Source organism: Grammomys surdaster, unplaced genomic scaffold (assembly GCF_004785775.1).
Source record: "Grammomys surdaster isolate TR1022 unplaced genomic scaffold, NIH_TR_1.0 125889, whole genome shotgun sequence".
In the NCBI taxonomy this organism is placed as follows: Eukaryota; Metazoa; Chordata; class Mammalia; order Rodentia; family Muridae; genus Grammomys; species Grammomys surdaster.
Window position 1 is genome coordinate 2,660,178 of NW_021620714.1, and position 16,354 is coordinate 2,676,531.

Here is a 16,354-nt window from a genome sequence, read left to right on the forward strand (position 1 = left end):
TCTCTCTCTCTCTCTCTCTCTCTCTCTCTCTCTCTCTCTCTCTCTCTCTGACCTGGGTTTTATGTGTATAATTTTTTGTGTGCATTTTTTTGTGTTGAGAGCTGTTTTAGTTTCTCAGATCTGTGCATTTACAGGTTCTGCTAAATTTCAATTACATGGCCACTAGCCTACTTAAAGTGTGCCATACCTCACGGATGCTTCAGTTTTAAAATTATCTTTTCTCTCTTGGGTTTTCGGTCTTAATAGCTGCTGTATATGGCGGGGAGGGTGAGGTGGCTTTGGAGAGGGGCTGCACAAGTGAGGGTCAAAGGTCAGTATTAGCTACATGTCCCCCATGTTGTTCTCCATCCTATTTTTTGTTGCCATTTTATTATTTTTAATTAATATTTTATTGGATATTTTATTTACATTTTGGATGTTGTCCCCTTTCCCCATTTCCCCTACACATACCCAGGAACCCCCTTCCCACCCCTATCCTCCTGCTTCTATGAGGATATGCCCCCACCCACCCACTCATTCCCACCTCCCTGCCCTCAAATTCCCCCAAACTGGGCATCCACCCTTCACAGGATCAAAGACTTCCTCTCCCACCTATGCCCGACAAGGCCGTCCTCCCCTACATATACAGCTGGGGCCATGAATCTCTCCCTATGTACTCCCAGGCTGGTGGTTTAGACCCTGGGAGCTCTGGTTGGTTGGGATTGTTGTCTCCCCATGGGCCCGCAAACCCCTTCAGCTCCTTCAGTCTTCTCTCTAACTCCCCCATTGGGAATCCCATGATCAGTTCAATGGTTAGCTGTGAGCATCTGCCTCTGTATATTTCAGGCTCTGGCAGACCTCTGAGGGGACAGCTATCTCAGAGGCTCCTGTCAGCATACACTTCCTGGCATCCATATCAGCATCTAACTTTGGTGACTGCGCATGGGATGGATACCCAGGTAGAGCAGTCTCTGGACGGCCCCTCCTTCAGTTTCTGTCCCACACTTTGTCTCTATATTTGCTCCCATGAGTATTTTGTTACTCCTTCTAAGAAGGACTGAAGCACCCACACTTTGGTCCACCCTATTTTTTAAGACAGGGTTTCACATTGAACCTGGAGCTCACACTGATTGGCTAAACTGGCTAACCAATGAGCTCCAGAAGTCTTTCTGACTTTGTTTCCCAATACTGGAGTCTTCAGATGCACATTGCCACACCCAATCTGCCTGGGTTAGGGATCTGAATTCAGGTCCTCGTGCTTGTTCCGTGCTCATCTCCACTTCTGACTAGTTTCTACTGCTGTGTGTTCCCCATTGATTAATTTATTTATTCACTTTATGTCCCGAGCGCTGCCCCCATTACTGTTATGTTGTAAAGCTCAGTAATCTTGTCTTCTGCAGATGTCTGATCTGCCGCTTATGGGATCCAGTGCGTTTTATCGCTGAGAGTAAAAATCTTAAAGTATTCTATTTCTCATCTTCTGTATTTTGACTATGTGAAATATAGATATAGTGTACTATTTTTAAACCACTGTTCACTGTTTTTAATATATATGCATATTTTTATATAAATTATCTAATATATATTAACATATATATGCATTCTGTGTCTGTCTTGATTGACTTTTGTTTCTCTCCACATGGGTTGTTTTCCTTTTTTTTTTTTAAGCCTGTGGACTTTTTTCTTTCTTTTCTATGCTAGTCATTGTGAAATTTGCCTTGACCATTGCTGAGTAGTTTTAGTTCTATAAATATCTTAAGTTCTCTGGGATACAGTTAAGTGACTTGGGAAAAGTTCAATCCTTTTCCATCTTAAAATTTGATAGGCAGAGCTGGAGAGATGCTTCAGTGGTTAAGAGCACTGACTGCTCTTCCAAAGGTCCTGAGTTCAATTCCTAGCAACCACATGGTGGCTCACAACCATCTGTAATGAGATCTGATGCTCTCTTCTGGTGTGTCTGAAGACAGCAACAATATATTCACATACATAAAATAAATAAATAAATCTTTAAAAATAAATTTTGGTCGGGCGGTGGTGGCACATGCCTTTAATCCCAGCACTTGGGAGGCAGAAGCTGGTGGATTTCTGATTTCGAGGTCAGCCTGGTCTACAGAGTGAGTTCCAGGACAGCCAGAACTACACAGAAAAACCCTGTCTCGAAAAACCAAAAACAAATAAAAAATAAAAAATAAATAAATTTTGATAGGCAAAAAACAAAGCAGTATGTAGTTTACCTGTTCAAACCCTTCTGAGTACTATACCAATATCTCATGCACCTCAAGGGATTTTTTGGGCTGAGTGGCGGGAACAAATACTATTTCTAGCCTTGTGTGAGTCCTGGGTACCATTATCTAATCAGTTTTGGTGGTCTAGCCTCAGGTAGCTTCACATGCATAGATGGATCTTCTGTAGCTCTGTCCCAGAAAGGGTTAGGAAAGAACGGAGGTTATTGTTAAAGTGCTAACCCAGGGTAAGGCTCGGGACTTTGAATATTGCAGTTCATGATTAAGTTTCATGACAAGTCCGTTCTCCCAGTGCTGTGCTTCTGTGGCTCCTTTCACCTTCATGCATGTACTCCTTTGCTTCTTTTCCTTCAAATCATGTTGGTTCTAGCCATGGGGCTTTGAAAATAATTATTAGGTGTCAGGGGAGGAGTCCCCTAGTGGTCCTCCATAAAGCCCGCTTTCCAGGATGAGCTAGTACTTTTGAATACTAAGAGCTACTTCCAGGCCTCATCCCTTCTCCTCCCAGAGTATAAAGCCAAAGGACTAGTTCCACATCCCTGAGAAAACTGACTCTTGATTACAGAGAGGCTTCATTCAATGTCTCCCAACTGCCTTGCTTTTAAAAGGCATGTCCCCTGCCTGCCTTTCCATCCTAAGAAATCTGAAGCAATGTCTGCATTGCTGGAATTCCTATAGTTTTAGATAAACTCTCCTAGAATGTTTTGTTACATGTCTAGGAAGCAAACAAAAAAGATAATGAGGCAAAACTCCAGTAGGGAATTAAACTTAGGTGTAAGAGCTAAACTATCGGGAGTATTTTTCCTGCTTAGTGTGGAGAGGAGCAAGAGCAATAAAAAAAACTTGTAACTGTCTGCGTGGCCCAAGAGGTGCTGGCTACCACGGCCCTCTGTGAAAGATCTGATGGCTGGAAGATCAAAATTCCAGCACTGAATGTATGTTTGGCATGCCATGTGGGAAACACAGGCCGGGCTCAGGGCCAGCACAGGGGTTGGGTGATGGCAGGCCAAGAGTTATGTCAGAGTGAGGTCAAGCCTGGCGGGGGGCAGCACCCTTGTTGATTTGGTGAGAAGGTGAGCTTAAATCTCTTGTCAATACTTGTCCTGATTTGGGGTCAGCATATTTCTTGGGTAACATTTCAATTGATAGTCTCCTAACAGATTCTTATTTCAAGACTGGACCAGGTAATCAGATCACCTAATCGGGAATGAACAATGTGAGTTTTATATGCAAAGTCTTATATCAGATAATGTACGGGGATCAGAGTTGAATATCAGGATTTGTGGCAATTAATGTATTATTAATTCATTAATTGATTCACTAATATTTATGGAACACTTTCTTGGTACTAGATATTAAGGAAAAAAGATGGAAGACACCATCTGGCCGAAGCAGAGGATGTGATGTGACAGGAGGCAGGATGTGGTGATTTGTATATGCTTTTGGCCCAGGGAGTGGCACAATTAGAGGAAAGGCCTTGTTTAAGTAGGTGTGGCCTTGTTGGAGGAAGTGTGGGAGTGAGGGACAGTATAGGTCACTTTTAGGAGCCCAGAAAAGGGCTCCTAGGTCAGCCTTCAGAAAAAGAATGGGACAAAGGAGGACTTCCTAGAGGAAGAGGTGCTGAAGCAGGGTCTTAAGAGGTGAATGAGAGTTGGTCATGTAGAAAAATAAAGAAAGTGCACCCCAAACGGAAGTAGATGCAATGGTACACTCCCAAGTCATTGCCTCTGAAAGGCAAGTTGTTTATTTACAGATGCTGTATAGGCAGGTGATGTGTGTTAATGCAGAAGGGGAAGACAGGGAAGTCAGATGACGAAGGACCCCATATGCCATGTTAAGTCATTTATCCAAGGGTGTAAGAAGACACAAACCCTTTTAAGTAGACAGGAGGTCTGCTGGATCTGGATCTGAGAGGTCTTTTTCGTAATAATCGGGGAGAAGGTTGGGCAGAGACAAAGCAGGGAGCCCGGCTTTTAGCATATACAACATTGCCTTTCTACCTGTCTGTATCAGCCCTTCTTCTCTATGAAACCGTCACCCAGCTCTTCTCTGCCTCCCTCAGCCTGATTCTGCCTCTCTCCAGTTTTAGTTGGATTGGCTCAGTTATCTGGGCACACCACACCCACACGCCGCTTACTATTCTTGCCCACTCCACAAACAATTAGAGATATATTCCTTGTGTACCAGACACACTCTGGCCTAGGGGAACCAAAGATGAATAAGATATAGCACCCTCTTCTAAGGGACTCACATTAGTAGGCATGGATACATGTGGTCCTTTTGCCGTGTGATAGCAACTGTGGTGTGCGATAAACATGCAATAAGCACCTGGGACATGAAGAAAGTATCTTATTTCTGAACCCTCCCGCCTTTGACAGATCATACCTACCCAGAGACATCTGCCTCCACGGTGGGAGAGGCCAAGCAAGGCAGTAATGGTGCTACCATCTTGAAGCTGTGTGACCTTAGTCAGCGATTCTCTGTGGTTTCTTCACATCAAAAAAGTACCAATTCATAGGTTATTGTGAGAATTAAAGGGGGTCTATGCATAGATTTTAGGATAGTTCTTGACAAGGTGGAATCCTTGTTTATTATAGCTGTTGCTATCCTTGCCTGCTGTTCATTTTCTTTTTAACACCTGTCTCTTGCCAGGAAACTTTAGTCCCCAGTTATCTGTTATGTTGCTTGCTTCATTTATGTCTGATCATGTTATCTTTCTCAATGGTGATTTTATTCTTCTTCGAAACATGCTTCTGTCCCCCTGAGATGACTGTAATGCTTTTAGTATTAGGGTGACCAGCCAGCCTATTTTCCCTGGAATTAGGGGATTTCTGGGAACCAGAACTTTCTGCATTAAAACCAATAGTGCCCTTAGTAAATAAGGATATGATACCCTCTCCCTGCTTATTGGTTTTAAATCATGCCTGTAATCACACTTGTCTTGTGAACTTTGCAACAAAATGTTATTGGTTGTATAAAACATAGAGGTCTAACCTTGGGTTTCTTTGTGCATCTGAGATTCCCTAGGGTTCAAGGAAGAAATCTGAGGAATTCTTGAAGAAAAAAAAACCTTTCTCAAAATATATGGGTCTGTTAACTGAATATTATATCCAACCCAGAAACAACTGTTTTTTGTTTGTTTTGTTTTAAAACCCGGCTCACCACCTCGGAGGCTCCTCTCCCGTGCCTCTCATCCTCATCTCTCTGACAACTCTGAATGGCTTCTTTCATTTGCTCTCTAGAATTAACATTTTTTACACTTGTGGAAAATCCCTTCTTTACACCAGGCTTGTCTGTTTGTCGTTTTGTGAATTGCCTGATTAGCACAAATGATGTTTCCCCTTTAAGTCCTCTCTGGCCAATGTTAGGACATTGCCTTGGGCAGCTGCTTATCAAGCAGCATGCCTTAAGGACCCCTTGGGACCTCTCTAGGAATTCCTAATCATCAGCTTCATGTTTTCAGTAATGAAGAAGCAGGGCCAGAAGCCTTCCAGTGGGTCACCTTAGTGTTAGTGTCAGGCCATAATTCACCCTGTAACACTCAGATGCTCAGGGAAGGCAGACTCAGTTCCATACAGCCTTTGCCGCAGCCTCTCAGTTCTCTGCTTACCTTGTGTTTGATAATGGCTTCTGCTTCTAGGGCCACATAGTAAGCACCAGTTCCTCACCATAGGGCAGTGTGTTGACCTGGTGGATATGGGTATGGATACACACACACACACACACACACACACACATATATATATGGTAGGTATATGTACATCAGTCACAGGTTGGATGTCAGAATGTGTCAGATTAAGAGTAGAGTAGCCAGCTGAGGAAAAATTGCACTCACGATATTATAACTACTTTAAAAGCAGTGGCTGCCATCATGATGGGCAGTAATTACAAGTGGGTAACGTTTTAAATGCTGGTGAGAATACTGAGTGTGTACTGACAGGGTTAGAGGCTCACATGTATGTATGTACTGGACATAGCAGCTCATGGTAAACAAACCCACCAGATCCTCTGCAAAGCAGCCTGCAAGCATCCAACCTTCACAGGGGCAAAGGAATTATTCTATATCCCCTCCCCCTGCTTTTGGCCTGCTTCCCTTCCTTCCAAAAGATAAACACCAGAGTGAAGGGGAGATGGTGGGCGGGGGCAAAGCAAGCCTCCTAGTTGGCGGGTTTTCATGGTTCTCGAATAGAGAAGCACAGAGCATCCTTGTGGATATGCTATTTCCGACTCTCGCAGAAGCAGCCTGAGATGTGAAGACAATGAAGGGGCTCTGTGAGGGTGGGGAATCTGAGCAGAAGGGGTAAGGAGGTTCTTACAGGCCTCCTTTCTTATCTCTAGAGACAGTGCACCTCCAAGACATCCTAGAAGCAGGCGAGGCTCCTAGTCAGTGCCCGCTGTGCGCACCAGCCCACTGGTTGCCTGGTAGGAGGCGAGGTGCCAGCTCCGCACACTCAAAGTGGTGCCAGATCAGGGAGCTGTCGGCTCAGTGCCTCCGCCCTCTGTGCCCACTTCTTTGGGAGTCCCAGAGTGAGCTGTGAGAAGGCGCGAAGCTTGTTCCCTGGCTGCGAGTTGACTCTGCCTCACTTTTGTTGCTGGCAGAATACATACACCAATGCGGACAAGCTCCTAGAAGCAGCGGAACAGCTGGCTCAGACTGGGGAATGTGACCCGGAGGAGATCTACAAGGCAGCCCGACACCTGGAGGTGCGCATCCAAGACTTTGTGCGCAGAGTGGAGCAGCGGAAGCTTCTTTTGGACATGTCGGTCTCTTTCCACACGCACACCAAAGAGGTAAAGTCTGAGAGGACGTGGTGCCCCGTGCAAGTTAGTTGGGCTCTGAGGAACTAGGGCTGGGGTCTAACTAGTGTCCTAAGAGGCTGGGGTTAGGAGCCTCCAAGTCCCTTGCTTCTGATAACCTGAATTTAGATCAGTACCAAATGAAGCCAATTCCCTCCCCTCCTCTCCAGAGAAGGGAGAGTGATGGAGGCAAGAGAATTTAGGAACTTAAACTAGAACATTCCACCTGCAACTCAAGACATTTCCAAATCTCTGCTCTAGAAATAGTACGTAAAAGAGGGGGTATAAAACAAAAATGGTCCACTACCTACCCTGTTTCTCTTGGTTGCTTCTCCCTGTCAGAAACTAGTCTCGGAACTTTTATCAGCTTTGTCTTTGCTACTAACAAGGAACATTCAGATGTTGCAAGTATGTTCGATTCTAATATTACAGATTGTTTAAAATAAAAATTGTATTGCATTTATTTTTGGGGAAGTAGAATACTTCTATGCCATTTCATAAGTGTGGAGGTCAGGGAACAACCTGCCAGAGCTGGCTCTTTCCTTCTATCATGTGGCTCCTGGGGCTCAAACTCAGATAGTCATGTTTGGCAGCAAGCACTCCCAACTACCTCTATTTTACTGATTGTCTAAAACACTGGGTCTTCTCTGTAGGCTCTGCAGCTTGGGAGCAGGGAGGCAGGTATTAAATTTGATGTTTACTTTGTCAGGAAGAAATATGATGGGCAGTGGAGGACGCCAGGCTGAGATGCCCTTCACATCAGGTGGACTAAATCCAAGACAGAATCATTCACCACTTGGAGGAAGGCAAGGGGGGGGGGGGCTTCTGTAAAGTGCTTGGCAGAGCAGAGGTCCCTAGGAGGAAGCAATGGCAAACCTGTGATTGCTCTCCATTTCTGATTAACAGGGGGCAGTCTGGGATTGAATAAGCAGACAGGAAGGAGGCCCATTTAGCATCTTGTGTGGTAACATCCTTGGCAGAGGAACTCATTTGGTGTATGCAAATGTTTATGTTCCCCTAGGAATTTATTTTAATAGGGTATTAATTAAGGTTTGATTGCTGCTCAGGAAAAAAATAATAGCCCTACTTAATTAAGTTGATTTTTGGTTTGGGGAGTGCATTAAGAAGCCCGGCTGATACTAATCTACGGGCTTTTCTGACAGTTTGTCAGAACTACCATGGAGTTGCAGTGCCTATCAGAGAAAAGCATATAGAGATAACGTTTTGTAAGCTGAGTTCCCCTGGGCAGATGGAGGCCTGGTGAGCCTCCTGAGGCCGCCTCTGCCTCATCCCCCTGGGACCTACAGCGACTTTCAGAAGAGTGTCTGTGAAACAAGAGGATTAACTCTAATCCCAGGCTTCCTGCCTAGCTGTCTGCTTGCTTGTGGCTCACTTGACTCTGAATGACAATCTCAGAAATCAAAGGCATGTGGATTCCCTTGTCATTAAGGGCCTGAGGGTAGAGCCCTGGAGTGTGACTGAACAGGAGTTACACTCCTCCAGAGGGTCACAGGGTTGTGGCCTGTTTGGAGGTGGTAGACAAGGCCAGTTCCTACTGCAGGATCACTCCCGCAGGGCAACCTGGCATCCAGCCCTGTGTAACTGCATCTCCTGCCTTCTGTCAGTGGATTCTGGGATTCTGTTCCAGATAGTCTCTTAAGAAACCACATAAGCTTGTGCAGGTCACTAATGTTCCTTCTTTATGAAATAATTTAATCAGACTTGATGCTCAAAGTATGTTGTTATTCTAATGTAAACCCAAATTTTCCTTCTGTTTTGTTTCATTTTTCTCTTCCCCCATTAGATGATGATACTAATAATTAATAATAATAAGTAAGCCTGAAACAGTATAGGTGATTTCCTTCACTCAAGGTCTGACTCATTGTTATGTACAAACATTGTAAATGTGTATTATGCAGCTTTGTGTTGTTAAATAATACTGCTACTTGCCAAATGTATCACCTTATGTAATCTTCATGATAATCTTACAAATTTTACTATTCATAATTTCAAGTGAGGAATGTTAGGGAAAGAACTTGCCTTAGGTTATGCAGTGTCTCAGTAGTGCAGCTTCAAGCACCTTCTGAAATCCTATTCAACATACCGGATACCAAAATCTGAAATAATTCAGTGAGAGAGTTGGCATTTTCAGAGTATTTTAGATTTCAGATTCGTGGCTTGAGGATGCTCAGCCTGGACATGCTTAGACTCTTAACTGCTGTCTACAGCTGTCTTCTTCCTCTACTGTCTCCACCTCTCCTCTACTCTTTCTGCTCTTTGCTCCTTCTCCTCTTCCTTCTCTTCTTCCTTCGCTCCCCCCTCCACCTCCACCTCCCTCTTCCTCCTTTACAGGGACTTGAAGAGGAGGTAGATCATGGCTGAGAAATGTAGTCTTGCTCGTGTTCTTTGACAATGGGAAGCCAATAGTCTTACCAAAAGGAAAACCCAATTAATTAATTAATTAATTAATTGATAATGCAGAGTTCATTGTCGTGGGCAGGTGAAGCAAGCTTCAGTGTTCTGATAAAATCACTCCTGGGGTGTGATTTTCCGGGTTAATATGTCTTGAGACTGGCCATCTCACAAACCTTGCAAGTACAGTCCTTGGTGCTGGTCCATTCACCCTTGATTCCTGCTTGACTCTAAGACAAACGTCTGGCCTTCTGTTTAGAGTAGGATTAACATTCAGGTCTACTGTTAGGGTTGTCCTCTCCATCCTCCCTTCAGTGACTTGTAGTAAATGAAGAAAAGCTGCCCAGCTGACTGTGACCTTGATGCTGTGGCGGGTCCCCTCAGCACCTTCCTTTCTTACTTCCCCCATTTTTTCCTTTCTCCCTCCAGTCATTTGTTAGAGGTTTGCCCTAGTGCTGACATATACTAGAATGTCATCACAGGATGGTTTCTGTGCAACACTGAGAACGCTACATCTTTGTCAGTGATTTAATCTAGAGCCCCCTATGTCTATGCAAACCAAAGTTCATAATTTTGCCTCTGTCTGTTTCCCATACCAAAAGGTTCACTCTAATTAGGATCAGACAGAAAATAGAAGATATGAGTAGGATAACATTCCAGCTTCAGATTAAAAAGCTTCAGCTTCCTCATATTAAAAAGTCTTTCTAATCCTATTGGCCTTCTTTGTGAATTCTTTTCAACCATAGGAGTCTGGTGGCTGAAATAATCTGATCATTTCATCCCAATGCTATTTAGTCTTGAATACTTAGAGACCACATAAATGTTTCACACTGTCAAACAAGTCATGGCGTGTCTTATGTGACAGAGTATTGCACAGCCATTTGGTAACCCACATGGCCAAAGATCATTAACATGACCATCCAGCAAGACCACAATTTTGATCATACGTAGAATAAAGACTATAAATAAATATATCAAGAAGTTTAGGATGTTGTGCTTGATTTTAAAAACTATACTTCTAGGCTGGAGCGCTGATGCCGCAGTTAAGAGCTTGTTTTTCTCTCAGAGACCCTGAGTTTGTTTCTCAGCATCCATGCCGGGTGGCTCGAGCTCTTAGAGATTCGATGATTTCTAGCCTCGATGGGTACCTGCATGCAGATGCATGTACATAGAAACATGCGTATACACATAAGTAATGAAATAAACCACTATCATATGTTTCTGTTTTCAATATGCAGTCATGAACCACCGCATTAGCAAGTACTTTGTATCTGCATGATGACACAGTCTCTCAAAATCACTTCTGTTTTAACTTAACATTATTTTTGAGAACTTTGGGTATTGCATCTTTATCAAATCACAAACTTTTTATTGAAAACAGTCTTCTTTCCTCTCGACCATAGTCTCCCCTTCTTCCACTCCTCCTAGCTCACTCTCCCTCCTACCTGCCCCCCACCTCCATTTTCTCTTCAGAAAAGACCAAATCTCCAAGAGTTGACAACCAAACATGACAAAACAAGACACAAAAAGACAAGACAAAAGCCCTCAGATCTAGGCTGGAAGAGGCAGCCTAATGGGAGGAAGTGAGTTATAAGAGCGGATGAAGGAGTCAGAGACACACCCACTGCCAGAAAGAGGCCAGCAAGAACACCAAGCCAGCAGCCATAATGCGTATACAAAGGATCTGATGCAGACTCATGCAGGCTCTGTACTTGCTGTTTCAGTCTCAGAATCACAACTTTTTAACAGCTACCTAAAGACAAGAGCTACTTGATCAAGGGAAACGGTAGGAATATGCGTAGGCCCCTCTTTGCACCCAGAGATCAGTGCAGATTATGTGAATCTTTGAGTATCTTCCTGTTCCCAGCCCACATGGGCAGCAGGCAGGTTGCTGGTCTAAAGAGCTAGGGAAAGGAGAAATGTCCCAGGCCACATCCTGAGACTCTGTAGTCCATGCCATCTGTCTGCAGAGACTGTCCGGACAGAATTTTCTTTTCTTGTTATGTTTCCATAGAAATGCTGTCATCCCTGGGCATCCGTAATAACCATTTTTTTTGTAATAGTGTTAAATGTTAAGTTAAAAATATGCCCAGAGTCACCATATCAGCTCTTAATTAGACAGCTGTATTAAATACCCCCTTCTTCTTTTTTTCCATGTGAAATCATTCTATACCCTTTATTTCTCACAAAAACACACATGTCACACACACATATGCATGTGTCTTGCCCACCTGCCTTCCCCAGAATGAAAGCAAATCAGCCCGGTCTTCAAAAAGAATGATGGTCTCAAAAGCAGAACAACTTCATCTCCTGTTCCAGTCACCAAACTCACATGGTATTTATTTAAGAAACCAAAAAGCTAGTGTCAGAACGGCCGAATAAAGCAGTCTCCTCAAAGTGATTAAGGGAGAAGTTTGCCTGTGGGGATGATGTTCCTTTCAGCATCCCTAAAGGTCACCACGTACAACAGCCAATCAGCAGGAAGAAGCGATAGGGTGACATGCTTTCTTTGCTGAACCACTCATCCGTAAACCTTGCTGCCATGTGTCCCATGCCTCACCACAACCCTGCACATTTGTCTTCCTTGGCTAGCCCTTCCCTCTGGCTCTTCTTGGTTACCTTTTTCTAAGGCCGCCCTGATATATGTGAAAGACAGCAGCTGTGGCCGACCCTTCCTGGTCACACTGGTGACATTGCTAGAGCTAACCTGCATACATCACTGAAGGCTCGCTTAATTACTCCACCCTGCCAAGGTTCTAGAGGGTCTCAGGCTAGGCTGTCTGTTGTGTAAAGCTGCTTTAGTTTATCGCCATATGTGTTCTAAGAGAAAGAATGGTTAGAGCAGTGACTACATACTCAACATAGCAATGGGCCATGATTCAGCTCCAATAGATCTGGAGGAGAAGGTTCAGGAATGACTGAAACACCCGTTACACTAGGTGAATAAACAATGAGTGAACGAGAGTTTTCAGGAATTCTTCACTGCTTCATTGATCATTTATTCAAAACACTAGACTTAGTTTCTCTAATGAAGTCTAACAGCTAATGTCATCCCAGCTTCATTTCACCATCTTGAATATAATGCAGAACTACTTTATACTGTCACTGAAGCTAAGAAAAGCTGCACCTTAGCACTTAACCTTCTAAACAACCTAGCAATGTTAAAAAGAACAAAACTGTTTCTCGTGGCTTAGGTTACAGTTTCGCTTTGCTTGGCTCTTACTGGGTGCCATCGTTTTGCATATTTGCAATGTGATCAACTTCTAGGAAGCCATTTTTGGCTGCCTGGAGGAAGTGTACAGAGCCCCTCATTTTCTCCTTCCTAAAAGAGAAAATATTTGTCCATTCCAGTCTCCTGTTTGTCCTGGTCTTTCAAAGATGAGAAATCTCTTTGCTCTAAGAGGCCTGAAGGTCTCACTGAAATACTTGCTTTTCCCGTCCTTAGGCTGTGTCTGCATTCCAGAAGTGAGCTTGCCAGTGATGGGTAATGAGCATCAGTTAGCAGTGCACACTGGCCTCTGGGAGTGCTGGTGAGGACAGAGACTCCTGGTCTAGGAGCTGATTCCTCTCCAGCCCTTGTTGCCCTTGCTCCCATCCTGACCTCTCTCTCTCTTCAGCCCCTAGTACAGTCTCTGCTCTCTCCCATACAGCTGTGGACATGGATGGAAGACCTTCAGAAGGAGGTGCTGGAGGATGTCTGCGCGGACTCTGTGGATGCGGTCCAGGAACTGATCAAGCAGTTCCAGCAGCAGCAGACCGCCACCCTGGATGCCACTCTCAATGTCATCAAGGAAGGCGAAGACCTGATCCAGCAGCTCAGGTCAGCGCCTCCCTCCCTGGGGGAGCCCACCGAGGCCAGGTCAGCATGGGCAGTGATTTCCAGTGGGGAATGCCTCGGGCTAGACACGAGATAAGTCCTCTCCCTGTCTTGACTCAGTCACAGCCTGCTTTGTGGTCTTGTGTAAGCTTCCATCTCTCTGTCTGTAAGACTTACAAATGCCTGTACCATATCCAGTTTAGACTGAAGTGTTCCGGGAAAGCAATAATGAATGTTTCAGAGCATTACTTATCACTCAGAATGATATTCAGCAATCAGTAAGACGAATAACATTTCATTAAGAGTAATGACCTATTTGGCCATGCAAAGAGATAGACACTGTTAAATACAGTGTTATACAGCTGCTGCATCCAGCACAGTTCCAAGGATGGACCTTTCTGTGGCTGCAGAAGAATGAAGAAGAAAATACACAGAAAAGCTGGGAGTGAGTGAACTGGGGTCTCTGATGGAGGAGCCTCAGCATGTTTACTTTACACACTCTAGCAGAGAAGAACGATTCTTGCATATAGCTGAACCAGTTAGACAGACTTAGCTCATCTCAGTAGGAACGGTTTCTGTAGGGGAGAGTCTTCAGACCACAAATATCCAAGGGGAGAAATCTCCAGTGGACATTTTCTACATGTTATGAACATCCACACAGACCAGAGAATGCTATCATTTGGAGGTAGTGGGAGAGGTCTTGTCATTTTCCTGTGGGTCTGAGGCTATGGTCCTTGACATGGCCAGTTCATGCCACACATACACACACATACACACACACACACACACACACACACTTGGGCCTTCACACGTTCAAGGCTTCCTTTGCTCACATCCACCATTTGATCTTGGGCCACACTCTCTGAATCCTGTAGCACCATTGCTTTGCTTTGGGTCCCTAAGAATGTAGGGAAGGCTACTCATTATGACCTTTCTATAGTCCCTTTCTGTCTGGATAACGAAAATCCTCTGTTGTCAACTTAGCACACACAACTGAGTAAATCAGGAATGTTCCGTTGAAAGCGTGTACTTGTTTAGAATTGCCCACACCATTCATTGTTTTCTGTTGGCATCAATGTTTAGTTCTTGTCCCTGTCAAGGGCACTGGCTCCTCAGATACAGTGTCACTAAGCCTTAGGCAAGCCCTCAGCAACCAGCCCCATGCCCAGGTGCTGCATAAATAAGATTTGATGGTGCTAATGATGCCTGCCCTCAGGGACTTGTTCCTGCCCCCAGATCGCCAATTGCTGGGACCTCTGCCAACTTTAGACAGAAATAATCTCATCAACAAGTCCCAGGCCAGCCCTGAGGCTTCAGGGTATCACTTCAACTGGAGAAAGCTTGTTCCCCATTCCAATTGTCCAATTAAATGAACAATGAAAAATTACCTTTAAGGGGCCCTGGTATGTTTTTTTTTTCTGTTAGAAATTAATCATTTCTATTCTAAACATGCACATGAGATATACCGAATTTTCCTATTGCATACTAACAAGACAGCCTCTTTGCCCCCCCCCATTCATCTTCGTGAATATATAATGCATGACAGTTTTGTCTGCCTACCTAGGAAGCTCTGCTGTCATTAGCTTCTAACAAAAAGTCTAACTGGTGGGCAGCCACTTAGGCTGTCCGAGCCTCAGCTGCCTTCTTTGTATAATTAAGGCCTGTGCTCTAGACTCCCTGTCAGCTGCAGGATTTTGTGATGGTTTTGTCAGAAGAGAACTTTGAAATGCTTTTCACAAGCTGGCTGGCTGCTCTTACTCTTTGCAGGACTGGGCCTGCCCAGATGCCACATGTTCCTCACAACTGCTAGGCTTGCACAGTACCCAAGGGCTTAAGGCTGCTCCAATGATGGCAGAGGTCGTGAGTGAGTGATGCCTGCTCTACAATGTTTATGACGATGGGTTGTAGCAAGGACCCTGTGCACATGTCCAAGAGCAAGGTGACACTCACATTTATCCACAGGGCAGACTCGATCCTACACTTCCCTCCCTGACATCAGAGACTGCCAAAGAGTTGGAAGTGGGTGGAGTTTAGTGGATACAGGCAGGATCTCTTGTATACCTTGGAAACAGGTCTTCTCTGTGTTCAGTATTCTGACACTCTTCCTTGGAATTCTGAGCTGCTTGTGTATTGTCTCTGTGATTCCTACTAGGACACTGCACAGATGCTGTACAGCAGGGTAGACATCATTATCTTTCTTCTGGATGCTGTATGGGGGAGTGATCTGAGAGAACAGCCAGATCCTCCCGATGGCAAAACATTCAACAAACACTTGGTGCACATTATTAACCACACCTCTTCGTTAACAGTTGGAGTAGTCACACAATAGCAGAGATAGAAACTCTGCCCATTTCCTACCCTGATGCACCAAGAGTAGGAGGTAGGGCTGGGAGCTCTCTGAGTGGCACAGGGAAAGCTGTTAGACAGAGTAAGAGCTCTCATTATCCTCGGGAACAGACGCATGCACTCAGGCCCTGCTGCTTCTGAGACAAGGCCAAGCTAAAAGTACCTGGCCTTTGGGACCTGCTTGGGAGAATGTACTAATGCTCTCTCCTTTACCTACTGACCTCTTAAGTTGCATAGGGAAACCAGAGTGTCACAAGGTAACAGGCATGCCTGTTTATTTCACATATTAGAGCTCTGTTTGTTCCAAGTTCTACAGAATTTAAGCTTCAGAAGCTCGATAGCTTTCCCGTAAGTAACCTCTTTGGTAGGCTCGACACCCCCAAAGCCATTGCATTCTGTCTGCAATGTTTCTTATCCCTACTACTTTTGTATAGAATTCTGCAGAAGCAGACCTTTCCCTTCTCCCTGGATGAATTTCCCTCCCACCACCCCCATTTCTTTAAACTCCAAATCCAAATCCATCCTCTCTGAAACCCTTGTCTTTTGTCCCATTTGTATCAGCTAGCCTTACTCTCCCAGACTGACTGTGCCCTACGAAACCCTTGGCACTCCCTTGTGCTACTTAAGAGTTAGCAATGATTCCTATAGCATGCTTCTGATTGCAGTTCACACAACTGCTTACTTTATAGCAAGGTACGGAGTGAAAGGGGAGAGAGATTAAGTCCATTCCATAAAGGAAGTAGCTGGGGCTCAGGCTGCT

General features: G+C 44.6%; 1 protein-coding gene across 1 annotated transcript in view; it reads left to right on the forward strand.

Annotated features, from left to right (window-relative positions):
• Positions 1 to 16,354, forward strand: part of LOC114608321 (kalirin-like) — a 473,938-nt gene that overhangs the window by 353,630 nt on the left and 103,954 nt on the right. The window contains exons 15-16 of the mRNA XM_028752277.1: positions 6,822 to 7,013; positions 13,082 to 13,290. Of these exons, the coding sequence (XP_028608110.1) occupies positions 6,822 to 7,013; positions 13,082 to 13,290 (401 nt within the window). The remainder of the gene's footprint in view (positions 1 to 6,821; positions 7,014 to 13,081; positions 13,291 to 16,354) is intronic.